The 26,406-nt window shown below is 57.7% G+C and overlaps 1 protein-coding gene across 1 annotated transcript; it reads right to left on the reverse strand.

Moving 5' to 3' along the window:
- MTMR11 (myotubularin related protein 11) lies at positions 1-23,406 on the reverse strand. The gene is made up of 17 exons (XM_054010358.1): positions 23,177-23,406; positions 18,063-18,135; positions 15,742-15,884; positions 15,149-15,221; positions 14,485-14,627; positions 13,212-13,296; positions 12,927-13,074; positions 11,436-11,523; positions 10,844-10,932; positions 10,372-10,496; positions 9,512-9,578; positions 9,175-9,245; positions 7,779-7,951; positions 6,398-6,568; positions 5,646-5,891; positions 5,018-5,296; positions 1-3,587 (listed from the first exon to the last, which is right to left on the reverse strand). Exons 1-17 carry the CDS (start codon positions 23,231-23,233, stop codon positions 3,513-3,515), a joined length of 2,106 nt encoding a protein of 701 aa, XP_053866333.1. The 5' UTR covers positions 23,234-23,406; the 3' UTR covers positions 1-3,512.
- Between the last annotated feature and the right edge of the window lie 3,000 nt (positions 23,407-26,406).

The raw sequence follows: 26,406 nt of genomic DNA on the forward strand, positions 1-26,406 counted from the left end.
TGCATTTAAAAATACTGCACTTTAATGAGCTCTTAAATAGAAACGTCACTACAAAAATATACAGAATAGAAAAAAAATGCCCTTATTTGGATTTCCACTTAACTCATCCATGGGGAATGTGTGATCTGCACAGAGTTACCCTACTGTTCTGGTCTCCAAAATACTTTTATGTATAGGTGCTATTAGCACTAAGATTTTAAACAAAACAAAAACAAAACGCCTCCAAGTTGTTATAAAGGAGTAACCACCAGGAAAAGCAATCACAAAGGACTCTTCCAAGGAAAGTCCAGACCCTCCCGGTCTTGAAACCTTGCACGTAAAAAGAAATTAGGGTGTTCTGGAGGAAGTACTTTGTTCATACTCATCAGATGACCGTCCTGGTTCTTTCCCAGGGCCTGAAAGCCCTAAAGTTCTAGGACTCTTACACCAACAATCACAGCTAGATTAGACCCTCTGCTGTAACAGCATAGGTAAATCTATCCTGCAATCCTAGGTGTGATTAGTGCATGGGAAGACATACCTGCACTACCATGGCTCAAAATTGCCAAGTAGATGCCTTGCTAACCCACATACCCAGGGTCCCTGTACAGCCCACACTGACACGTGCCACCACATCTACACTGCTACTCTTAGCCATGCCAGCATGTCTACCCGTGCTGCAATACTTGGATTACTGGATAGCCCTACCCCTACAACTGTTCTAATCCATCCTGGAATTTGGTGGCTTCCAATCCCTGTGTGTGGGTGAGAGAGAGAGAGGAGAGAAACACACACATATATAAAAATGTATCGTCCAGTTTTGTCTAAACACTTTAGCTTATACAATAACCCATTTCCTGTGGGTTACTAATGTTAGAACCAGCGCTTTTAATATAAAATATAAATTTTTCAACAAAAAAACAAACATCTCTAATATCGCCCCGAGAGATTATATTACAAATGCCAATAAAAATAATCTTTGTTATTCCTCGTTGTTGTTAGACAGATATACAAAGTAGGCACTCAAATCTCAGGGCGGAAAAGAAGTAGCGTACAGGAACTGTGCAAACCCCAGTGTCCATAAACACTGACAAAGCAGCATGGTGCCATCTGGGTACAGCAGTCATGCATCTGTAGGTACCTGAAAGATGCAGCAAGTCTCCATCCCCCTCACAAGGGCCTGAATCCAATGCCCACTGGGGCCAATGGAAATGTTGATTCTAATGCCCAAGCATGGCTGGTGAAATTGACTAATCGGATGTGCCTTCTGTAGGGTGAGAAGGGAGAAGATTGGGTTCCAAATCCCGCTCCCCCCATGGAGATGAAAGTCTCAGCCCAAGAAAGCTGGCTATAAAGTGGAAGGAGTGGTGGGTGACCGGGTTGTGAGTTAGGCCTCTGAAAAGCTGGAGCTCGGACTGTAAGCTCGGTTCCCTGAAATGCATAGCCCACGATCTGGAGCATTCACTTTTCGATTCAGATTTGAAGTTCAAAAGCAACGACAACTCGGCTTAAGGCCACAAGCAGCCCATGACTGGGACGGATGGCCTTCGGCTTTTTCTCCCCACCAAGCTCGAGAGAGATGCCAGTGGGATAGCCCTGGAAACTGAAGGCCTCCAGGCTGGGTACAGTCCAGGCAAACTGCCCCTCACCCCCATAACCCAGGGCGGAGGCTCCATGTAGAAGGAGCACTGGGAAAGGTGAGAACAAGGGCTATTCACGCTCCATTGCATGTATCAAGATGGGAGCCACAGAGCAGAAAAGACTATGGAGGTTGGGGGACACGGATGCTTGTTTAATGGGGACTTGGCTGCCACCCACCAATCCCTTCCTCAGACGCATCAGGTGGTAACCTGACCTAGGTCTGCCGTGATAGCAGATAGGAAAGGCTCCCACCCCTGCACCAGTACCCCCCTAAGCTTGTGTTGGAAACGCGCTGTAGGAGAAACTACTGAGCCGATTGGTCCAAACTACTGAAAGCGGAATTGCCATTGTTCGAGGGTGGTAACGGAGGACAGAGGCTCCTGGGACCTCACCTGGGAAACACACGTTACCAAAAGAGTGCCGTTAGCAGCCGCCTGCCAATGCAACTGCAACTTACATGCGGCCCAGATGATTGGCAGAGGCACAGCTGGGTATATTGTTCAGCCAACAGAATCCCTAAGCTCCAGACCCCAACATTCCCACCCTCCGGGGACTCTCCAGTTGAGACCTGAACGCCGAGGCTTAGAAAGCAAGTTCTGGAGGTAGCACAATAAGTACCTGTCGCTGGGACATGCCCGGCGCCTCAAAGACCCGCCCCAGCACATTGCTAGCACGACAGCGCCAAGTGCATCCGACTCACTGGCTCCGCACGGCAGCTTTCGGATCAGAGGCCAGGTCTACATTACACACTCCGCTCCAACTATGTCGCTCAGGGGGGTGGATTTTTCACATCCCTGAGCAGCGTCGTTATGCCGACCTTAACCCGCCCCACGGCTGACGGGAGAGCTCTCTCCTGTCGGCTTAGACCGTCTGCACCAGAAGCGCTACAGCGCCGCCGCCGATGCAAGTTTGTAGCATAGCCCTGCCCGGAGATGGGAGATCATGCGGGCTCCCCGTGGTCTACGGAGGATGGGGTTCTCCTGCTCCCCTTTTCCCGCCCCCCCAAGGGTTGCTTGGGAAATCCAGGCAAGGGGTTAAGAGTTTGCAGAGTTGCAGCTCAGGGACGGGTGCCAGACTGACAGCACTGGAGATCGGAGGCCAGCGATAATCCAGGGGATGGGTACGGCCTGGGCAGCAGCAGGTTAACCCTCGCCTGCCCTTCCACCCACATGCTGCCCCTCTGGGGGAGGGACGCTACTCGGCTGGAGGAGTGTGAATGAGCCAGTCTCATCAGCTGAGTAAGTCCCCCTGGGGGGAGCAAGGAGGGTGAAGGGGCCTGAAAGATCAGAGAACGGAGAGATCAGCTCGAGCAGCAGCAAAAGCAGTTGGACCCAGTACCCTGGAGTGCCTGCCCTGAACCCTGCAGTAACAGAATCCTACGCTGTAGGTGTTGCCGAGCAGCACTGGAGAACACTGGAGTTGTTCGGTTCCTGTCCAGATCCCACCATCCGAACCCCGGCCAAACACCCAGCATGATTGGGGGGGGGGGGGGGGTGTTAACCAGACTCAGGGCCAGGTGGGGCTCTGGGGTCGGGCCCAATTTTGAGGAGGTAGCACTTGGGAGGAGCCAGGGCTATCTGGGCACCCACCACCCTGAGCTGCATGAGAGGGAGCGAGCCCTTTCGACGGATGGGGTTGCCCGGTTCCCTTTCCTGCAGCCACAGAAGGACGGGCAGCTCCCAGCGTCAGGAGGGACAGCAAGGCCCAAAGTCTGTTGAAGCCATTCCTAAAAACCCAGGTCCCGCCCTTGGTCCAGCGGACAGATCCGGTTCTGCCAGGGGCGCGCTCCGATCTCCAGCGTGGCAGCAGGGACGCGAGGCTGTCCAGTCTTCGGGGCGTTTCGCCTTCAGGGGGATGCCACGGTGAGTGACCCTAGCAGGTCCCCTCGCCTGTCAGTCGCCCAGTTGCTTTCGAAGCCGGTCCAGCTCCTCCGCGAGCTCAGCGAGCGTGGAGGCAAAGAGGCCGCGCTGATGGGGAGAGTCAGAGACAGAGATTCAGGGCGGCTCAGGGCTGGCTCAGTCCACACCGGGAGCACAAGCCCTGGAGCTGGTGACCAGGCGAGCGACAGCACCCCAGCTAGACTCGGGTATGGCACAAGGGCTTGGGGGGACCCGACTGGCTCCCCTCAACCGAGTCAGCCCCAGCTGGAACAACCCGGGCACGTAACACGGCTCTGCTCATGCCCCTCCATCCTGTCGCAGGCTGGGTGCCCGGTGCAGACCCACCAATCCCCGTCTATCCTGACCTGCAGCAGACGCTATCCCAGGCCTGCGGTCCATCCCCATACACCCAGCTCGGCCGATGCCCCTCCAGCTGTTCCAGCCCTGGGCCTTTCCCAGGAGACTCAAAAAGTATTTTACACAAATCACCGGAGCAGCCAGGCCTGGCATGAGCCCACTGGCCAGCTGCCGGGGAGTTTGCGTCTTCTGGCTCAGGCGGATTGAGATCATTAACGAGATCTAAGCCATGCCAGTGGCCAAACCAGAGCCACGTGCTATGTTCTTCCTCTAACGCCTGTGCCCAGGAAACGTTTCGATGCCCTCAGGCAGGCTGTGCTGGGAGAGGAAGTGGCTCAGTAGTTAGCTAACGGCCAGCGCACGGCAGTGCCTGGAGGCTCAGCCGGGGAAGTCTGTTTCTAATCACCATCTTTTTAAGGAAACCGAAAGTGACAGGGCATCATTGACCCCTTATTCATGGGTCCCTCTGGAAAGAGGTTTCTCATGCGGGGCTCTTTGATGTTTGTGTAGCTACGCCCCCCTCAGTTGGGTCAGCTGCAGCCTCCCTGGATCTAAAAGCCTGGGCCCAGCTCTGTTCTGCAGGGACCCTCTCTGTTATCTGTTCGTACAGCACCTAGCACAACAGGGCTCTGCTCTCCAGGCGCCATCGTAACAAGAATTAATACAGGAATCAGGACTCCAGGGTTCTCTTGCAACTGACTCATTGTGCCACCTGCACTTTGCCTCAGTTTACCCCTCTGCACAAGGGGGTATTAATACTGAACTACCTACAGGGGATACACAGAGTATCTTCATTACTGTCCCCGCACCTGGATTTGACAGAGGTAATTTGCTACTAATCTACAGTTTTTAATCGGACACCCATCACCGTGGTATCTGTCCCCATGGAACCACCAATGGATTTATCCTCACAACCCCCTGTGAAGCAGGGCAGGATTAGCTCCATTTTATACAGGGGAACTGAGGCACAGAGAAACTAGATGACTTGCCCAAGGTGACCTAGAGAGTCAGTGGCAGAGCCAGGAACAGACACCCCCCTCCCCAATCTCCTGAGTCCCAGGCTGGTGCTCTATCTGCTAGGTAGAGCAGGGAAGTGGCTCCTAGGTCCCTTAACCCCACAGCCACCCTGTCTGCTAATGTCCCCGCCGTGCTGGCGTTACCTGAACTTCCTGGCTCCCCCGCAGGTAACACCTTCTCCAGAGCCGGATCAGGGGGCCCGCAGAGGCAGGAAACAGCAGCCCCTCAGGCTGCAGGGGGCAGCCGCTGGGTTTGCTCCTCAAGGACCGGTCCTGTTCGCTGAGGCTCTCTGAGGACTGAGCCCGCCACCAGCCCTTTTTGGAAAGCGAGCCGTTCTTCCAGGGGAAGAGGTGGATCTGCGGCGAGAGGGCCCCCTTGGCAAACAGGTACACGGCCCTGTTCCCAGACAAGGCAGCTTCCAGCTGGAGAGAGAGATGGGGCAGGGGGAAATCTAGGACAGTAAAACCCAGCAGCAAAACGGGGTGGGAAAACATGCTTCATCCACAGCAGGATACTTTACTGAACCTGCCTAGGAGAGAGGGTGGACTGGGGGCTGGAGGGGAGGACTGGGCTTCAGGACTCCTGGGTTCTATTTCCAGCTCCACTAATGACACAGAAAAAGTAAACTGAGGCTCGGACAGACCTCGCAGCCATCAAGAAAACCCAGCTGTCCTGACTCCTACAGCCCCATGGCGTGACCGCCAGGCAACACTCCCTGCCCCCAAATCGCTCCTAGTGTCCCATCCAGTGTTTGGAGCCCAGCGCACTCACCTTGTCGCCCCCTAGTGGGGAAGATTTGCCATTCGGAACGGTAGTGCTGCCACTGCCCCTGGCATAGGTGGGATTTCTGAACTGCGCCCTCTGCTGGGTGGTGTAGCGCAGCGCCCAGTCCCAGATGGTGGGCAAATAGGGGCCCCCTCTCTCCTTCGCCAGGCGGCCACCCTTCTGCAGGATCTCCAGGGGAGGGAGTTCCCGCCAGCCATTGACAGGAGCGTAGATCTGGTTGGAGGCACGGTGCTGGGGGAGGAACAGGGAGTGTGAGAGGTGTCTCTGCAAGGAACAGCGAATGCACATCCGTATCCCTTTGCTCCCGCCCACCCCCACAAGAGGCTGCACTCCATATCCCACTGAGGCTGGGCCAGGAGCGGGCCTTTTGCGGGGAATGTTATGCATTGAGGATCTCAAAGCGCTTCACAGAGGTGGAAGAGAAGCATGAGCCCCGCCCTGTTCTATGGGTGGGGAAACTGAGGCACAAAGAAGCACGTCGACTCACCTGAGGTCAGGCACTGAGCCAGGAATAGAAGAACCCAGGAGTCTTGTCTCCCAGCATCCTGCTCTAACCATTAGGCTGTGCTCCCTCCCAGAGCTGGGAATAGAACCCAGGAGTCCTCACTCCCAGGCCATGCATTAACCATGGCACCGGATTTCCCCCTTCTCCGCCCGTGGTAGGATAGTGCTTGGGGCAGTGACTGCGGAGCAGCCGAGTGTTTCACTGTAGCTGGGAGGCTCCATGCTGGACCCACCTGATTCCTGCGATCTCTCTCCCACTGGCAGTTAAACAGGAAGGTGCTGAAGAAGGGTATGTAACTGCTGTCGTGAAGGGCCACCAGGTAGGTCTCTGTGAACTCAAAGGATGCTGGGAACTGCTGGAGCAACTGCCACACGCAATCCAGGAAAAGCAGAAACACCGGAGACTATAAGAGACAGAAAGAAAAAAGAACCTCCCTGGGGAAACAGCAAAAATGCAGCCAACTCTGGGGCGGGACAGAGCAGCTCCCAAAACAACCTGCAGCAACACCGCACAGCGATCGCTCTCCCACCACTGAAAAGCAGCCGCTGACCAGCCGTGCAGCAATGCTGCAGAGATTTATCCGGAAAGGAAATACCGTCACACTGCTCGTGGCAACACCGCGATGGACCGGGGCAGTTTGAACAACCTGCCCTGGGGATCTGAGTTCAGGCCCGGCCCCCGCACGGGAGCAAACGATCTGTGTTCCATCCCTGGCTCCCTCGCCATCTCCAGCGCATTTATCCCCACGGCTCCCTGGGAAGTGGCGCAGGGGCATTATCCCATTGGACAGATGAGGAACTGTGGTCGAGAGGGAACCAACAGCAGAGTGGGGAATTGGACCAAGGAATCCAGCGCATTCAGGCTAGCACGGAAGCACCAGGGCATCTTTCCTCACCAGCTCCTCTCTCAGCCGACTTCTGCCCAGAGAACGTCACCCAGCGACTCCTCCACCGAGCCCATTTGCTTGTGGCTGAACTGGAGCGCGTCTTTTGGCAAGAGCCCAAACAATCCCCATTCAAAGGCTCCAAACAGCCGCTCCAATGGCTAATTGCCCCCACCGGAATCCCGCGCGGGCCGGTACCGGTGTCATGCGCAGACTGCCCAGCAGAGGTCCCCACCACAACAGTGGAACCTGAGCCAAGAAAACCAAGTCTCCCACTGGACAAAGCCTAGAGGGGTCGCTTGGGTTTGGTTCTCACTCCGGAGCTAACTCCGATCCCCACCTTGCCATCCCCGCACCTTCCTAGCTGCTGCCTTCACAGCCACTTGCTCCCACCCATAACAGATTCCAACAGGACTGGCGGCAGAGGGAAATCCAGAGCCCAGGGCGCTTGAGCAGGGCAGACGCTTGGATCAGAGCCGCTTTCTGAGTTGGGCCCGAGGGGGAGGAGGGAAGGCAACCGTCAGTCCAGGGAACCCTCTCGGTTTTGCACGGCCGTCGAGCCACGCTCCCGGCCAGCTGTGCTCGGAGCAGAGCCCACGTGCCGGGAGATTATTCGACACCTCGGTGCCACTTGGACCAGGCTGGTAGAACTCCCATCGCTCTCGAGCGCCCCCCGTCTGGCCAACGCAGCCAGGCATCAAGCCGGAGCCGCGCGTGCTCCGAGACTCACCTCCTCGCGGTCGTTGTCCCGGAGGAGGTTGAGGCGCTGGAGGAAGGGGTGCCCTGCCACCACCCACTCTTTCTGCAGCAGGCTCTGGAACCCAGACTGGGTGCGGGCGTGGGGATCTGACAGGACCTGGACGAGGGAGGCCAGCAGGCAGTTCAGATCCCGGTCGTCTGACTCTGCGAGGGGGGGGGGGGAAAAAGGGTAGAGACAGTGAGAGATCTCGGCTAGGGGTCAAGAGGAGTGTCATGGCTCCACTGTCCACAGACCTCTCTGCTACAGCTGCCAACGCGGAGGCTGAACGGCAGTAGCTCTTGTGATGTCCCACAAGGATCTGGATTGGGACCCACCCAACGACCCTCTGTCTGTCCCCGATTCCCAGAGCCAGTCAGCCCGTCCATTGGCCAGCATGGAGCCTGTAATCCAGGCACCCCTTGGTGCCAACAGGCAGAGGGCACAGGGTTGCATAAGGTTTCCCAGGGATCAGATATATGCACAATAGTTCTCCCAAGGGTGACATGTGAGGTCTCTACCAAGGACCAGTAGCCCACTGGTCTTCACAGTAATTGCGACCTGGATGGATGGATAATATTTAGGGCGTTAGGGATCTGAAAATTACGTTCTTAAAGTCTTGGACTTAGGCAGGTCACCAGGAGGCAACAGAAACCTATCTCCCTGCCTGGCAGTTTGGCTATTGTGTATTGTATGCCTCACCTTGGAGACCTATTTGCATATTGAGGAAATAAGAAACTGTGAAATCTACAAGAGGAAACAAACACTGGGGGGGAGGGGAGGTGTCTGACAAAGGGTGGGGCTGACATATCTTGGGGATGCAAAAAACAGCACTGGGGCCTTCACCTAGGAGCCAAGCTGGACCCTGGCTGTAAAGGGGTGAGCGTTGCTCTAGGAGACAGGAGAGGACTTTGTTCATTTGGGGGCGCTCTAGAATGCCTGCTGTGAGGTGTAACCACTTGTTTCCCCACATTGCCATTTGCTATTCCTTGCATTTCTGGACTCGGCCATGTAAAGCAGATCTAAGTGCTGCGTGGTAAGCGGAGCGGGAACTGGGAAATTGGGGTGCGCTGCTTCTTTGGGAGTAGCGAGTCGGTGAAAGCGGCCAGTGGCCAGTGCACCGGGGCGGGACCCTCCACGGAGACGCTCGGTGGGCCAATCGCTAGCCAACAGGGCACACACGACCTAGGACTAGAGGGGAGTGCTTGCATGGCCTGTGGGGGCAAGGAGACAAGCCTGCCTCACGCAAAGGACAGGTAGTAGCAAGGTGCTTCCTGGGAGTACCCAGGGCTGGGAGGCATCACAGAGCCTGAACCCAGGAGCTCACCCCACACCTGGCCCAGCCTCAGGGCATCCAGCCTGGGCCAGAGGAGGGAACGACTTACTCTACCTTGCAGGATGATGGAGCGGGACCTCTCCGCCAGCAGGGCGGCCACCTCGCTCGCTTTCCTCACACAAGCTCTGTAAGGAGAGGGGGCCATTACTGACAACAAAGACCCCGCAGCCAACGGGAAGCAAAGGACCCCCTCGCCCCCCAGCACCATCTGAAACTCATCCAGCCAGGCATGGTCCTGCCAGCCACTTCCCCCAGGGAGCTCCACCCCCCCGGCTGGGGACAGCTCCCAACAGAGGGATGGTAGCTACCCAGCCCCACCCACCTGCCAAATGTTCTGTAGGGCCTGTGCGCCTGGATTTAAGGGGTCAGTGTATAGGTGGGCAGCTCTTACCTGACGTGCTCCAGCCAGCGTGTCCCCTCCAGGGCAGAGAGCCACTTCTCATCGGCCACAGAGGAGTCTGGAAGGAAACCACTCCGAATTACTACCTTGGCTGCGGAGGGGTTCATCCGGCCTCCATCCGCGTTGCGCCATGTTATCGTTACTGGGTTTTAATCCTCACCACCCCCTTGGCAGGGAGCGAACGATTCTCCCCGGTCAGACAGGGGAAATGAGGCACAGAGGAGGTGAAGTGACTTGACCCAGATCAGACAGAGTCTGTGGCAGAGATGGGAACAGAACCCAGGTCTCCTCAGTTCCTTTGGGCTGCCCTTTCTGTGGCAGGTCAGGAATTGTCCCGGAGAGAGGACAAGGAAGGAAGAGACCCTCCAGTCCCATCTGCCTCTTGTGCTCTGGCTTTAGCCAGGCCTGTTTTAGGGAGCCCTGGCTTCCTTGCATCAAACAGCCAGCTGCTTCCAGGAGGGGAGACACAGCCTGGGGGTTACAGTATCGGCCTAGGCAAATCATGTAATTCCCTGGGCCTCCCTTTCCCCCTATAAAGCAGGGGTAATACCTCCCCACCTGCCGGGGGATTGGGAGGATATAACCCAGAGCATCGAGACACTATGACAATGGTGGGGCTAGACAAGCTCCTCGAGCAAGAGAGGGGAAACTGGAAATCTAGCACAGGTGCATCAGATACAAACTAGTGATAATGGTCCCAGGATTCCCAAGTGGGATCCAATCCAGAGTAACCCAGCTTCTCCCAGCTGAAGCGCTGGTTAGTTACTGCCTGGGATTCCCCAGGCATCGGCTCAGGCGAGCGACTCCTATTGAGAGGGGATCTCAGCTCCGGGGCCAAGGCCGGGTCTCACCAGAAAGGCAGAGGGCCCGAAGCTTGAGGTAAGAGAGCTGGATCTCTGCAGGGCTGGGCAGGTCGGCGGCGGTCTCCACTATCACGCACTGGGCGTGGCCGGCGAGCATCAGCACTTCCACAGACCTGCGGAGAAACGCAGCCGCACCGGGGAGGTGGAATCACTGCTTCGGTCAGGGTTACGGAGCCCTGCAGCACAGCGCCCCCTAGTGCCGCACTGGGGCTTTGGGGTCAGCACCAGCTAGGAGGGGACAGCACCCCCATTACATCACCCACCCGGCTCCCTGCAGCACAGCGCCCCTTAGTGCTGCACTGGGGCATTGGGGCCAGCACTGACTGTAAGGGGAGAGCGCCCCCTATTGAGCCCCCCCCCCAGAGCAGCTGGGTTTTCCTTGGGAGTCTTCCACCCCAGCTCCCCTGAGCTCCCAGACTGGGGCAGCACAACCCCATTCCCAAGTCCTCGAGGCTCATACCTCACGTCTTCCTTCTCGGGGTCTGAATCGGCGTGAAAGCCGGCGGCTCTCAGCAGGTCACTGCCTCCCGGGTGATGCCAGCACAGCCTCTGGGGAGGCAAAGGGAAATGCAACGAAATGAAACTCCACTGGCTGCAGGCTCTCCACTATGCACGCCAGGGCCCTGCGCCCTGGGGCCTTGTCTCCCACCTTCCTCCTCTCCCCCCAGCTCCAGGGACCTGCCACCCCATAACTGGCTCTGTGATACACCCCCACCAAACAACCTGGTGGAGACCCTCCCTCGTCAGCCTTCCCTCCCTGGCTGGTTCAGGAGTGGCATAGTCACCCATTGATAGCTGCCAGCTTCATAGGGCACCAGCCGCAGGGAACACAACCTGGTGTGGGGGGGGGGGGGGGGGGAGGGAAAAAAAGGGTCTCACACCTTATTCCACCCTGCTGGCCAAATGCACCCCTGCCTCAGTAAGAACCCCACCCTCCCACGGCACCCCCCAGTGGTTGCCCCATCCCCAGAACCTGGTGAGGTCGTTCAGAACCGCCCTCCCCACCCCAAGGCGGCGGCTCACAGCCTGCTCCCGGGGCAGGAGACACTCACCGGGATGCGCCTCGCGTTGAAGTGGCCGAAGGCCCTCTTGAGCTCGTTGTCCAGAAGCCTGCTGGGGACCCAGAGGTACTTGGGGAGGCTGCGGGAGGAAGTGGAGTTGGAGGGGAGCCGGCTCAGAGCACGTGCGGAGGGCTGCCGGCCCATCTCCCCAGCCCAGGCAGCACTCCTGCCTCGCCCCGAGCCTGTTCAGGTGTTGCACACAAACCTTACAACCAAAGCGGGATGGGGGACCCTCGAGGCCTCTCCCACTCCATTACTCCAGCACCTGCATCCTTCGCAGAGCTCCCCCTTTGAGCACTCTCAGACCTTGACAGGAATCACTTGCCCCTTCCTCACCAGGTCTGATATTCAGACAGGACTGGATGGCCCCTGGCCCTTAAAGGAGGCAGATCTCCCTGTTACAAGGCCATTCCCAAATCCCGGATTGTAGGCAGGGTGCCTGCCGCCCCCACAACTCACAAGACTTCCCCGGATCCATCCCAATTAACACACACAGACAGAGAAGAGAACTCAGGGTCTGCTGGCCCACAGCCAGCACCCCTGCCACGTGTGCTAGAAGAGAGCTCACACCAGCTCTCCCCAGAGAGGCCTTCCACCTCCAGCTCTCGGGAATTTGACAGGCTAAGGATTTTCCCCCAGAAAGCATCTGTTTGTCAAAACCTGGAGCTTTCCATGGGAAAGGTGGTTAGTTTTGGCTCATTTTGTGAATCGAAATCATTCGGGGGAAAAACTCCAAAGCTGTCAAAATGTTTCGTTTGGATATTTGCAAGACGAGGAATTTCAATTTTCCGGTTCAAAGCCCCGTTTGGTTTAGAAACTTGAGCGAATGAGAGTAAAACAAAAATGTCAAAGGGTCGAAATAGGAAGGAAACTAAAAGTTTTTCCAGTTCAAGGAAACGTTTGAGATTTTGACTTTTTGCCCCCAACCACCCTTGCCTTCGGGACCGAAACACTGTTCGAAATCGTCAACATTTTCACTGCGCTTCTCTGGCCACTCGAGGAAGCTACATGCCCATGGAAGGGACGCTCAATCTAGTAGGGGGCCATCGATACGGACCTGGGACTGTAGCCAAGGGCTGAGCACCAAACCCGCTGTAGAAAGGGGGTCCGAGGCCGTTTCCGTAGCTTAGGGAGTCCGAATTACTGGAGTGCACCCGGAGGGGCTGTGACCACGGGCACCGGAACAGGGCAGGGCAGGGCCCTCCCACTTTTTACCAGCCATAAGGGCAAGTGACGGGGAAGGGGTGGAGAAGAGGGAGCATGGGGCGGGGCCTTGGGGAGGAATTGGCAGCGGGAGGGCAGGGGAATGGGCAGGACAGCATAGGGGAGTGGGGCCACAGTTCAGGCACCTGTGCCCCTGCCCCTCCCCACTTTTAGGGCACTTCCGCCGCCCCTGGCTGTAACACGCTCCCATGCCACGAGCCAGGGTTAGAGCTGCCCACAAGGATCTAACTCGCCCCCCAACCCCGGTCCGCGCTTTACCTGGTGGCCATGTCGAAGCGTTCGTTGACGGGGCTGACCCTCCAGCCAGCAGCCCCGAGCCGCCTCAGCTCCTTCTCCCAGTCGCAGGGCCTCTCGAAGAGCAGTGTCGGGGGGGACAACGACTCCTCCGTGCTCAGCCAGGCGTTCTCTGAAGCCGTACAGGAGGGATGGCTGTTAGGGACGAGCAGGGTAGTGCCTCGTGGGTCCAGCCACCCCAGGGATGGGCCCCTCAAGCTGCCAGGGCCTGGGGGATGGAGCTGCACGCCAAGCGGAGATGCCACTTACCCAGGTTCCTTATAGCGCCACTGTCGTACCACGTCCCCGCGCTGGTGCTGCTGCTCTCCTGAGCCTGCACGATGGCCAGCGTCACCTGGAAAACAGCAGCAATGGGGGCACCTTGGCAGGGGATCTTCACGGCATCTGGGGCTGTGGGCAGGGTTTGGGTGCCAATGGGAGGGCAGAGGGTATGCTGCCAGGCTGGGGATCCAGGAAGGCCCCCAGCAGGGCAGCGCTTGCAGCATTGACCCACGGAGATTTGTAGCCCAGGACAAATCACCAGCGCAAGTCACTGCAGCTGCAGGCCCATCGCTGAGCCAGACAGCCGAACAGAAGGGTCGTGACGGGACCCCGGCCAACCCCACTGGAGCGGAAACCCCGCCCCAAGCTTTGAATCGGAGCGTCGCCGCTCGGGGCTTCTCTCCGGGGCAGGGCGTGACAGGGTGGGTTTTCAATGGCGCCGAGCTGACAACCCCCAGTGAAGTCAATGGGAGCTGCTGGCGGGTCCCAGCTAAGGCAGAGACGAGAGCTGGGGATGCTAGGTGTGTCAGGGCATCAGAGGATCGCTAGACGGGGTCGGGGAGGGAAGAGTGGGGTTTGCCTGGCCCAGGGTTCTGCGGCTCTGACCCCTGTGGGAAGTAGATTCCTGAGGAAAGGGACCTCGGGAAAGAGGGAAGAAACCGAAGCATCTTGCTCCAGGTCACACAGGCTGCATCTATCCTGCAGCTGGGCGGTGCCGCTCCCGGCCCGGGGAGACAGACTCGTAAGCGTGCTGAAAACAGCAGTGTGGACGCTGTGGCCCGAGCTTGTTGCTGGAGTCCAAGCCCGCCCAGCCCCCGGCTCTGAGCCGCCCTCCGGCCGCAACGCCCTCGCTGCTGTCTTTAGCACGGGAGCTCAAGTGGGGCTAGCAGGAGTCTGCCTACCTGTGCTGAGCAGTGTGGACATCCCTGCCCGGAGTCAGCCTCCCCCCAAACAACTTCATCCCACTCCCCTCCTGGCGCTAGGAACTGAACCCAGAATTCCTGGCTCCTAGTCCCGTGTTAATCCACCAGACCCCACACCGAGGGGTCAAACAACCCCCTGAGGGTCCCATCCTCCCACTCAGGCAACACACAGAGCAACAACCCCTGGTGTGCCCAGCCCGAGTCCCAAGCGGGTCCAGCTCAGAGCCAGTCCACTGGAGGTGCCCATCCGTATCCACGGGTCCCAAAGCCCTGTGCGGCTGGGCCCTGGGAATCACCGGCCGGGGAGGGTGCCCCTGTCTTCAATGGCAGCTGCTCACCTGACAGGCCCGGGGCTCCAAGCCGCTGTCGCGGAAGCGGAAACGCAGCACCCGGAAGTCCCGGCAGTAGAGGACCAGCTCCTCCGGGATGAACTTGAGGGTAGAGTTGGCCGTCAGCACCTTGGCCTTGGTGAAGCTATTCACTGCAGGGGAAAACCAGGTGGAGGAAGGGGGCTTAGACCCAGAAGGCCAGGCAACAATCAGAGTCTTGGGGCAGCTGGGAAGACTCAGCCTCCAGCGTGGGGGCGACCGGGGCAGGATCGGCTCCCAAGCCAGCTGCATGGAGATCGCTCCTGGTGCGGGGGGGAGCTGGCAACGGCCTATCAGGATTGCCCTGGTGATGGGGAAGCCCAGGGGGAGAGTACACGGATCACTCCAAAAGTGGCCCTGCAAACTACAGCAAGGGCAAGTCTTCCTGCGCCACCCCCCGCCAAGGCACCACGGCCCCAGCCCTACCCACAGGTAAGGGGACAGTTGGGTCGCCACAGGCCAGCCTTGGCCTCTCTGCCACTGGGACGGCCCACGAGGGGCTCACAGCACCAGCCAGGGGGGTGGATGCTGGGGCGGAGGCAGTGAGCCACATGGGCTGAGAGCCGCCAAACTCGTCACAGCGGCGGAGGGGATACGGCTTGATTAGGTGGACCCCTTCTGCCCCCCCCTTTACCTGCCACCAGCCTCCCGATGCAGGGCAGGGCCACGTCGTGTTCACTGTGCAGGCAAGTGGAACAGCAAGGGGCCTACGGTGGGAAAGGAGCAGCGCTTAGAGATCAAGCCCATTCCCCCTCCCCCGGCACGGGGAAGGAACATCCCCACTCGCCGACCCCACTCGCCAAACCTGCCTCCTGGCTGGCACAGGGGACCCACCCTGGCACCACGGCCAAGAGGCTACGGCGGGCCAGGAGGATGGTGTCTGCCAGAGAGCGTCAGGGCTGCAATTTAAGTGGCCGCCGGCACCATCCCGGCCCCCGCCAGGCCCCCTCCCCATTGCCCAGCTGCCGACAGCACCATCCCAGCTCCCGCCAGGCCCCCTCACCCCTGTTGCCCGGCCAACGACGACACCGTCCCGGCTCCCGCCAGGCACCCCTACCCCCGTTGCCCGGCCAACGACAACACCATCCCAGCTCCCGCCAGGCCCCCCTCCACCCCCGTTGACCGGCTGCCAACAGCACCATCCCAGCTCCCGCCAGGCCCCCTCACCCCTGTTGCCTGGCCAACGACAACACCGTCCCGGCTCCCGCCAGGCCTCCTCCAACTCACCCCCACCGTGTCACCCGGGGCCAGCTCTGGCACGAAGGCGACTCTCAAGTTGGTGCAGTACAGTGTGCCCAGGATGGATCCTTCGCCATCTCTGGAGCGGACAATCTTCCTCACGTGAGCTGCCTCTTCCAGGACATGTTCCCCTGCAGGGCGGGGGGCGAGAGGAAGGGGTCAGGGCGAGCTGGGAGAACGCCGTGGTTTGGAACGGCCAGTGAAACCCGGCTCCTCGGGGCGCTGGAAAGGAGGGGGCCAGAGGCAGGAGCCCAGGGCTGGCTGGGGAGTGACGCTGAGCCGTGCGAGAGACTGGGCTAGGGGCGTGCAATGCCACAGGGGTGAAAAGCACACCGAGGGGCCAGATCCTTCCCTGGCGTAAACTGATGGAGCTCTGTGGGCTGCAGCGGGACCAGGTGGATTTACCCCAGAGGAGAATCTGGACCTGTCAGGACGTGACATCCAGCCCGGCCATAACCAGACCAGGTGGGCTTTGCGCCCACAGCTATAAGCCGGCGTAACTTTCGGTGTCTAGGTCCGAAGGCCTGATCCTCAGGGGGCTGCGGTTGGAGCCGCTGGGACACAGCGCTGCTGTGAAGCAGGCCCCAGATCAGGCAGCAAATCGTACCCGCAAGCGACGACAAACAGAGCTGCAGGGAAGGGGGTTTGCCCCACAGAACGCCTCCATGGGGAAAAATGGAGGCCGTGCTCAGAACAGCTGGCCCTCGGCTAGGGGGTTTCACAACGGGGGGTGGGGAGGGGCTGTTTTCTCTTGACCAAGGATCCTTGCATGTGGGGAAGGTGGGCACACAGAGCCCCCGGCATGGGGCAGGGAGGGGCACACAGAGCCCCTGGCCAGACGTTGCAGTGAAGCCCTGAAATAGCGGGGGATGGGATGGTCCACACCAGGAGCGTGGCCGGGGCTGGGGGGGGGGGGGGAATGAAAAGCCAAACAATGGATCCGCTCCCGCTCGAGTTCCCCCAGCCCAGGCCTGGGGAACACGGGCCCTGCCGCTCACGCTGGGCATGAAAGGGAAGTGCCCGGGTAACAGGTGCCTTTGTAGCTGTTCTTTGCTAGTCTCAAATTCAGCAAAGCAGCTGCCCCGGCCACTGCCTGCAGCTCGTCATCCTAGCCAGAAACTGCCTTCAGACAGCTGCTGCTCAGAGCCCCGATTTAACCCTTCATGCCTCTAACACAGAGCAAGAGTAAAAGGCTCTTAAGGAGGAAGGGGATCCGGATCGGGCCCAGCTTAGTGATTTTTATAAAAGTACTAAAACTCCATCGTATCCAAGCACTCATCCTTCAATGTATTAGCCCTCGTGCACAGCCCCGGGGAGGCAGGGCAGTGCTGTTCTCCTGATTGTCCAGGTGGGAAACTGAGGCCACGGGGAGGCCACGGGCCTTGCCCAAGGTCATGCAGGGCATTGTGGCACAGCAGTGATTTGAACTCAGTTCTCAGTTAGTGTCCAAGCCTGTGGACCATCCTTCTTCTCTACTCTCCAATCATTATACTCCAGGAGTCCTGCCTCCCTCCCAGAGCCAGGGAGGGAACCCAGGAGTCCTGGCACCCCACTCCCCTGGGGGAGCCCGGGCCGACAGCAGACGTTGGACCCTGCGGCCCAGTCGCAGCAACAGCTGTGAAGTGGCTGCGGCCAGGGAAGGAAAGGCTCCTCCACCTGCCAGGGACAGGTGAGCAGCGTGTGACTAGAGTCTATGGGGACTCTAGGTCTAGTCTGCTCTGGTCTAGGTTCACTTAGTCCTGCCACAGCACAGGGGGCTCGTCGGGGGCCCTTCCAGCCCAACAGTTCTGTGATTCTGTGACATCCAGGGACAGATTCTGAGCCTTCGGGGGGGAAGAGACAGACACCTCATCACAGTCCCTCCTTCCCCCTCCCCCCCCGCCCAGGGCGCTCACAGGAGGTCTGGTCACCAGCGTCACATGGACAGGCCAGTGGGGAGCCGAGCCTTGCCCAGCTGTGTCCACCTCTGTGCGGCTAAGGAACAGGGAAGAGACACTACTGCTGCCGGTCCTTTCCGGCGCTCGGCAGCAGCATGGTCTAGTAGCTAGAGCACCGTGTGACGACTCAGGACGCCTGGGTTCTATACCCAGTGCTGCTGCGTGACCTGGGGCAAGTCACTGCTCTGCTCTGTGCCTCAGTGTCCCCACCTATCAAATGGGGATTGTGATACTGAGTGACTGAGATCCGCAGCTACAAAGCGCTAAATTGGAGCTAGGGATTATTATTAGAACCAGAGCGAAAGCGCCAAGGAAACCCAACCGGGGGTTCAAAACACAAGCCACGTGCTCCTGCGTAGCCAGCGGGGATACCTGGGATACACGGGAAAGCCTGGCCGTTTCTGTTTCTCTTGCTGTTCATGTCAGAGGACTTTGGACCTCTCAGCTGTAAAGAAAGAGAACAGGTTGCTGTTAACTGGATGTAACCCTTTCCTTCCTGGGGGCTAACGCACAGACATTGGAGAACCAGACGCCACCTTTCAGGGTCTCTGGGGCAGGGGCTGTCTCTTTAGCCTATGTCCATATAATGGGGCCCTAACTAGAGTGCTGCAAAGCAAATAATGTTTAACCCGATCCGCTCGTTAATTTCTTCATCTGCAGTCCTGACTTCTGACCCCATCCCCTCCAACAGCACAAGTCTCAGCCAGTCGCAAGGATCTCAGAGTGGCCAGCCTCTGGGGTATATTTCTTAAAGCCCTGACTCCCTGGAGTCCGGAGCATCTTAGCTTTTATTTTTGAATGAAAGGAAGTTTCCCAGCCTGGTGGTTGCAGAAAAAAAAAAAAAAGCGACAAAACACGACCTCTAAAGGGTTTGAAACCAGGAGGCAAAGAACAAGGAACCAAACATTTGTTTAAAATCTCCTGATTTTTAAGCCAATCTCATGATTATTTTGGGACAGGGCTTGTGATTTTTATTTGTTTGAATGCTTGGGGTTAGCCACACTGGGATCTCCAAGCAGAGGCTCTTACCTGGAAACTCCACCCCCTTCCATTTACAATCATACGGCAGGACGGTGATGGCATGCATGAGAGATAGCGTGGTCTAGTGGATAGTGCAGTGGACTGAGGTCCAGGAGAGCTGTGGGGGGGATATTTCCCACTTGGCCACTAGCCTGCTGGGTGACCTTGGGCAAGCCACTTCCCCTCCCTGTGCCCCAGCTCACGAGCGGCTGTTCAGTGGTGGTGATTGTTTAAATGGGGCCAGGCAATATTTTTAAAATCTGATGCTTTTGGGTGCGGGGGCGGCCTGAGCACAGGACTAGGACCCAGGATTCCTGAGTTCTAGTCCCATCTCCAACCCTGACTCCCTTCTGGGGCCTTGGGTACATCACGTCACCTTTCTAGTTCAGTTTACCAATGGGGAAACTGAGGCACGATGCGATTCAAATGATTTTGCCCAACGTCACACAACAGAGCTGGGAATAGATCCCCAGACCCTATTAAACCACACTCCTCTCCCAAAGCTGGGAATAGAACCCAGGAGTCCTGGCACCATCCCTGACCATTTTTAAATCAGGGTGGGGTGTTTTTCTAAAAGATCTGGCCAAGGAATTATTCTGGGCAAGTTCTCTGGCCGGTGTTACAGGAGGCTGGACTAGATGGTCACAGTGGTCTGTCCCTTCTGAAAGCTATGATTCTCAGCTAGCCACATTGCTATGCTGGTTTGGCTACCCCCCAGCAAGCCAACGTCTCCTGACCACTAGTGCCAACTGAGGGCAGTGGGCTAATGCCAGCCGAGGGCGCAGGGTAAGAGCTGAGTGCCACGCTACCAGGGAACAGCTACATAGAGGAAAGATTAGCCGGAACATAACTGCCTGAAACCTAAACCACAACTGAAGGTTATCTGGCATTTTTGTTAAGCAGAGAGCGAGCAAATGAAGTGGAACTGCTGCAGTATACCTTCCTCTACCCGATCAGATAGCGAGCCGGAAACCTCCTTGCAGCTGTAAACAACCTTCAGGGCCCAAAGCAGCGCAAGTCAAAGTCACTGCAAATGTAGAATCCAGAAACGTTTACCACTCTCAGCCCCAGGGATCTTAGAGCTGGTGAAAGGGACAAGATGACAGCCCCTGGGACCTTGGCAATCTCTGAGGAAGTTTGGTGGGCACCCAGACGCACTTCCACCCAACTCAGCCCTATTCTGGAGAGATCCCCTATAGGGCAGAGAGGGGAGTTTAATCTTCACGGCCCATTGGTAGCTTGCAAGGCCAGATCATCTAGTCTGACCTCACTTCTGAGGCTGCCAGAAAGAGGGGCCAGTCAGTGCCGACTGGCATTTTCACGCCTGGCCACCTGGCTGCTAAGAACCACCCTGAGGCAAACAGATCTGCTGCAACCCCTCCTTTAATGCCTGCAGTTCAACACACAGAACAGGCACACGCACCTTGTTCCCAGAACATCTTCGCAGAAATCAATTTTTTAAAATAATTTTTCACAGATGTGTGAAATTATGTGGCTCAGACAATGTGGGGCAGGGGGGAGGGTCAGGCAGTAATTGTTTAATGACATCAGGGGCTAAGACCCCAAAAAGTGAAAGCTTTCTCGCCACGAAAAAAAAAAAAATTGTCAACAGCACATCTCAGAATATGCAACGTAAACAGCCTTAAAATCACGCTAATAAATTCGCAAGCAACGTTGTTCTCACTTTGCCTAGCTGTCCATTTCGATTATCGGCGATGGAAAGATTTTTTTCGTTGGGTGGCACGTGCGCACGGGGAAATTGACGTTCATCAACATTTACTAGCAAAAATCTAATCCGGGCAAACCTCCCTCCAGGCTCCCTTCCCTGGGATATGTTGCAGCACAAAGCACTCTGGATATTCCTGTATTGCGCCCCAGCCAGGCGAATGGAGGACTCTGATCCCTTTTCTCCTGCCCTTTTTTTTTTTTTTAAATCTGACTTTTTAACAACATTCTTTCAGTGTCCTTGGACCAGATCCCACCTTCCCCCTTGGCTGGTGGCTACCAACCTCCACCCCTGAAGTGGCTGCATTACTCCAATGCTGCAGCTGGCATGTTATTATTTACATTACAATAGTAAAGTAATACCAGCGTGAAGGGGTTTTATACCAGCATAGCTTATTCGGCTACATTGACAGAGACACCTTTATAGAATAACTGCATCCTCACTAGGGGTTGTACTGCGTTAATTATAGCCATTACAAACAGCTTTGGTTACAGTTAAGAATTAGATACGTTCATGGAGGCTATGTCCAGCAATAGCGATTAGCCAAGATGGTGAGGGACGCAACCCCATGCTCTGGGTGTCCCTAAACCTTTGACTACCACAAGCTGGGACTGGATGACAGGGGATGGATCACTCACTAATTGCCCTGTTCTGTTCATTCCCCGTGAAGCACTTACCAGCCACGGTCAGAAGACAGGATACTGGGCTAGATGGACCTTTGGCCTGACCCAGCATGGCAGGTCTTGCGTAAAGTGCTACAAAAACTGTGTAAGAGCAGCCCTGAGTAACTGGTTAGTGACGCCACGGAGCATATGGGAGGCTCAGTGCCCCGTCAGCCCCCAGCTATGCCATGACAGCAGGGTGAGACAGCCCCCAAGCACGGACCAAAATGTTCGGGGTCAGCAAGCTATTCATTCCATGCGAGGTTCTCCCTGGGGTGGGGAGAACAGCTGGCAGCCAATTGCTAAATTTCCCAACCATGAGGGCTAATGGAAGAGACTCCAAAGAGGAGTGGCAACAAACTTCTTTAAAGCACTGAGCAACAGATGGGAGGCAGCAGAGTTAGGAAGCTTAGCTCCTAGGGTTGAATTTCCTGCGGTGCCACAGACCTGGGCAAGTCACTTGGCCTCTCCGTGCCTCCATTTCCCCCTTGGGATAACCGCCCTGCCTTACAGGGGGCTGTGAGGGTAAATCCATGATGTGCTCCGTCAGATACGATGGGGATCGAACCTAGATCTTTAGCGAGATAGGGAACAGCCTTGTCCTGACTGACAGGGACCAGGACAGAGCGCATACTCCCTAGCTCTTTCCACGAGTAGCTCTCAAAACCCTCTCAGAGTCAGTCAGTATAATCACCGCCATTTTACCAATGGGGAAACTGAGGCACAGAACAGGGAAACTGAGGCACAAAACAGGGAAGCGACCAGCCCAAGTTCACCCAGCAGAGCCAGGAACAAAACCCAGGCCTCCTGAGTCCCAGTGCAGAGCATTGAAAAGATCTAACCAAGACTTGGGTTCCCCCCCCCCTTTATAAAGCGGTTTTCTCCCCCCTTGAAATCATAGCAATGATCTTCCCTCCTTATTGTCTCATTATTTCCCTCTGCTCCCCCGTGTGTCTGTCTCCACCTGTCTTCTACTTAGATTGTCACCTCTTTGAGGCAGGGCAGGGGCTGAGTGTTGTGTTTGTCCAGCGCCTAGCACGGAAGGGGCTCCTGGGCCAAGGCTCCATGCAACACAAACAACAAATGAGGCTTGTTTGAGTCTTTAACGACTCGCTGGCTCTCCTGCCAGGGCGCTCTTGGCGCCTCCGGAGCATATTTCTGCTCGGCGGTGGAAAACAATCGTCTCATTATGCAAGGAATGCACAGAGACGCGCAGCCAAGGCAAACTTTCCCTGCCAGCTGACCCGTTCCAGCCCCAGGGAAGCCCTGCGCAAACTCGGGACGTGTTGGAGGTTTTTTTGGGGGGGGTCAAGAAGAAAGGGGGGGTCACCCCGTTTGCAAGAGCAAGAACAAAGCCCCTTGGACAAAAGGCTCCAGTCGCCTGGTTACCAGCCCGGTGGACAGCGCAAAAACTGGTCCCAGAAATGGGGGGGAGGAAGCGGCCCTGCCCAGGCTCCGAAGCCGAGGACAGAATGTACCGTGCAAACAGCCCTGCTAAAAATGACCGAGTTTGGGGCAACCACACGCGGCGCTTGGCGTCGGCAAGAGCCGAGCCCGGCCAGCCAGGCGCGTGGGGAGCGGGGCTGCTGGCTGGGAACCCCGGAGCTGGGCTGGCGTGCGCCAGGAGCACCAAACACCCCCCCGCAACCCCGGGGGCTAGACGGAACCGAAAGGAGCCGCGCCCCCTGCAGCCCCCCACTGCCATTTTAACACCAAGGCTACAAAACAAAGGAGGGGGGCAATGCTACCCCCCCAAATAATCACTTTGCTTCCAACAGCCAGGACCCCGGCTGGAGACACCCCCAGGAGCCAGGCAGAGTGGGAGACTCCGCACAAACTTTTTTTTTCCATCCCCCCCCCGGCCACCCTAGGTGCTGGAACTAGGGGTGCACCAGCACCCCCTTTGATTGAAGGGATTTTTCCTTCCATCCTGGAGGGAACCCAGTTTGGTTCAGTGGCTCCCCCCCCACACACACACACCATGCACATGGTTGCAGCCCCCCCACAGGCAACCCTTCTACCCCCCCCACACACACACAGCATTTCAACTCCCCCCCCCCCCCCCCCTTTGCACTTACCGCAGGGCTCGGCGGGTGCTGCTGGATTTTAAAGGAGTTTTTGGAGCCCGATAACATGGTCACGTCTCTTGTTGCCCCATACAAACAAACCCAGCGGGGAGGAGACGGGGGGAACGACCCCCCCAGCAGGGAAGGGAAGGGGGGGGGGAGCAAGGGGCCAGTCCCGGTCCCAGGCGGAGACGGCAGCGCGCTCAGTCCATGGCGAGGAAGGTGCCCGGCTGGGGCCGGGCTCAGCCCCGCGGCAGGGGAGGCGCCCCGGGGCGCGCTGGCGGGGGGCCCTGCATGGCGAGCCGGCTTGGAAGAGACTCGCCTCCCAGCCGCGGCAGGAGGCCGCCCCAGGTGGGAGGATGCGGCGGAGGTGGGGCTCGTGGTCCCTTCTAAGGTGCTGGGGGTGGGGGGGAGCCGGTTCCTTCCCGGGGGGGCGGCTCCGCTCAGCTGCGGGTCTCCCCCCCCCTCGCCCGGGGAAACTGACCCGCTGGGTCCTGGGAAGAGGCTGAAGGCTGCCGCAGTCTTAAAGGAGCCCGGACCCTTTTCTGGGCGCTGCCCCGCCAACCCCACACACGCCCCCTCTCCGCCGCCAGCCAGTTTTTCATTGAATCCCGTTGTCACGGCTGGCCGCTGAACGGGCAAAGCGGCGAGGCGGGGGACGGGGAGCCAGGACTCCTGGGTTCTATTCCCAGCTCTGGCGAGGGACGATGGTCTAGTGGTGAGAGCTGGCCGGGGGAGTCAGGAGTCCTCAATCTATCCCCAGCTCAGGAGAGGGAGCGTGATTTTAGCAGTTAAATATGAGAGCTGGAAATCAGGGCTCCTGGAAGGGAGTGTGGGCTACTGGTTAGAGCAAGGGACTTGGGGGGGCAGGACTCCTGGGTTCTATTTGCAGCTTGACTGCTGCCTCGCTCCGTGAGCTTGGGCAAGTCACTTAACCTCCCCGTAGTGCCAGGCCAAAGCACTTTAAAAAATGTATCAGGCCTCAAACAATGGTGAAACTGCCTTAAAAATTATGATTTTTTTTATTTCAATTATTTTCATTTGTCTTCTGGGCTCGGAGCATTCGGGGTCACACTCAGGTCACAGTTTCAAGCTTTTCTGTATGACCACAACAGCTAGAAAGCTGGGGTGCTTATGTAATCACGTGATTCCGGGAGCTGGGGCTTTAATGAAAACACCAAATACAGTGAGCATTGGCAACAGTATGTTTTTCAGCCTCCGCAGCAGTGAATGTTTATCACGTGCTCTAAGATCTGCAGCTGACGAGTACTTAAGGAGAGCAAAGTGCAGTTATCTGGAGGGTGTTGCCTATACCAAATGCCTCCTGCATCACTTAGAGCTCCCTACACTGGTTTCCTCAGCTCCCGCCCCTTGGACCTTTGTCCCCACACTGTAGCCCACCTTTGAACCTCGGCAGCTGTTGGGGCGAGGTTGGGAGCAGGTTGGGGGAAAGGCCACGCCAAGAGGGAGATAGGAAGTGAAGAGGAAGGCGCTGGCTTTGGGGGCTCTGCAGATCAGCACCCCTGAAATATTGTAGAGCCCAGCTAGCTGGAGGCTGTAGTAGAACGTGACTAGATCAAACCCTTTGCCGGTGAGTGCCTACTGCTAGAGGGGTGCTGCTTCTGGTGGGTTAATGCTGGTTCTCGACCCACAAACGGCTCATAGAGAGGAAGGATGGTCCCGGGGTTAGGACCCTGCCCAAGTGACCTGAGACAAATTCCCTGGAGACTCCCTGGGGCAAGCCCCTTCTCGGTGTCTCAGTTCCTCCCCCATCGCTTCGGTATCTGCCCCAGGATGCAAATCGATTTGCGACTGCAAGGTGCTGAGACGCTGCAGTGCCCGGGGCTGGAGAAGTACGCAGGGCTTGTCTTCACTGGGGTATTAGCTCACAGTATAACGCCCGTGTTGCCCCTAACCTGCCTCCTGTCCACACACACATGCACAAATCTCTAGCTTGGGGCTGGCGTGGCGCTCGCTGGTGCAGTGAAGACGAACCCTCTGAGGCTTCATGGAGTGCTCCCATGCCTTCTGCTCCAGCGCTTCTCCTTTGGGGGAGCTGAGTTATGAACTCGCAGGGGAGCAGGTTCCCAGAGGAGCAGGTTGGAACCAAGCTCCCCTAAGTCATCAACGACGCGCCTGGCTCAGCAGGATCCAGAACCCGGCGTCTGCCCTCTAAACCAGGCAGGAAAGGTCACAGAACCCAGAAGCCAGGCTGCGTTGGGCCCCGGTAACGCATGGAACCCGCTCTCTTGGCGGTCAGGGATGGCAGCTGGGCCCTGGCTATGGGACCACCAGCGTTGAGCCCACACCATAGTCTTCTAAGGCTAGAGTCATCCCTGTGGCAGTGCAGAGCCGGGAGGGGGAGGTGGCAGCTGGCCTCTGCCCTATCCTGAGGCTGGTTTGCCCCATGCCCTCTAGCAGCCTCAAAGCAGCCAGCGCAAAGGACCACCCCAGCCACATCCCCTCCGCCCCTTCTCCACTTCCTATGCGAGCGGCTGGTGGGGGGCAGATAGAGGTGGCAAAGCTGCCATTGCACCCTCGGGGGGTTCTTCCGGCTGTTGTGCAAATAGTCACAGTGTGGTCAGTGCCCTTAAACTGGGCTGGCTGGCAGTGCCGACGTCTGGGGGGAGGGCAGCAGACGGCTGCAGAGGGAGATGGAAGGGAAGGTGCCGGAGTGGAGAGTGGAACAGAACGAGCGTTGCTTTTGCAACAGTCCCACCTTTAAAACATCTTCGCTGCATGTCCTGGGGCTCAGTGGCAGAAGTGCCGGGTGAAACCAGCTCCTGGGTTATGCAGCAGAGGGGGAAGGAGGTGCCAGACTAGATGATCCAAATGGCTTTATAACCCAGAGCCCCCCCATCTCAATCAGCTCCCACTGGCGCAGCAGAGAAGCCAAGGGGAAAATGGGCTGTAAGGACTGAGCTCCCCTCCCATCTCTCCGTGGCCGGGCACAGCGATGGGGGCAGCCGGGGCACCTGTTCAAGTCCAGTAGCCGCTGGAAGTCGGTGCCAGGAGAGAGCTGTGCCGTGGGCCCTATTGTGTGTTGTGGACGGGTGTTCACATCCGTGTGGTGCTGAGCTGTGCCATAAAGCCAGAGCAAGCGCCAGAGGGGGCCTAAGCCCGGGGCCAGTAGCCCCGCAGTCGGCTGTCTCCCACAGCGGCCAGCACCCCAGGAAAGGATGATCTGCCCTCAGGGGAAATTCCCTCCTGACCTCCACTAGCTGGAGGTTGGTTTACACCTG

This window comes from Malaclemys terrapin, chromosome 21 (assembly GCF_027887155.1).
Source record: "Malaclemys terrapin pileata isolate rMalTer1 chromosome 21, rMalTer1.hap1, whole genome shotgun sequence".
Classification (NCBI taxonomy): domain Eukaryota; kingdom Metazoa; phylum Chordata; order Testudines; family Emydidae; genus Malaclemys; species Malaclemys terrapin.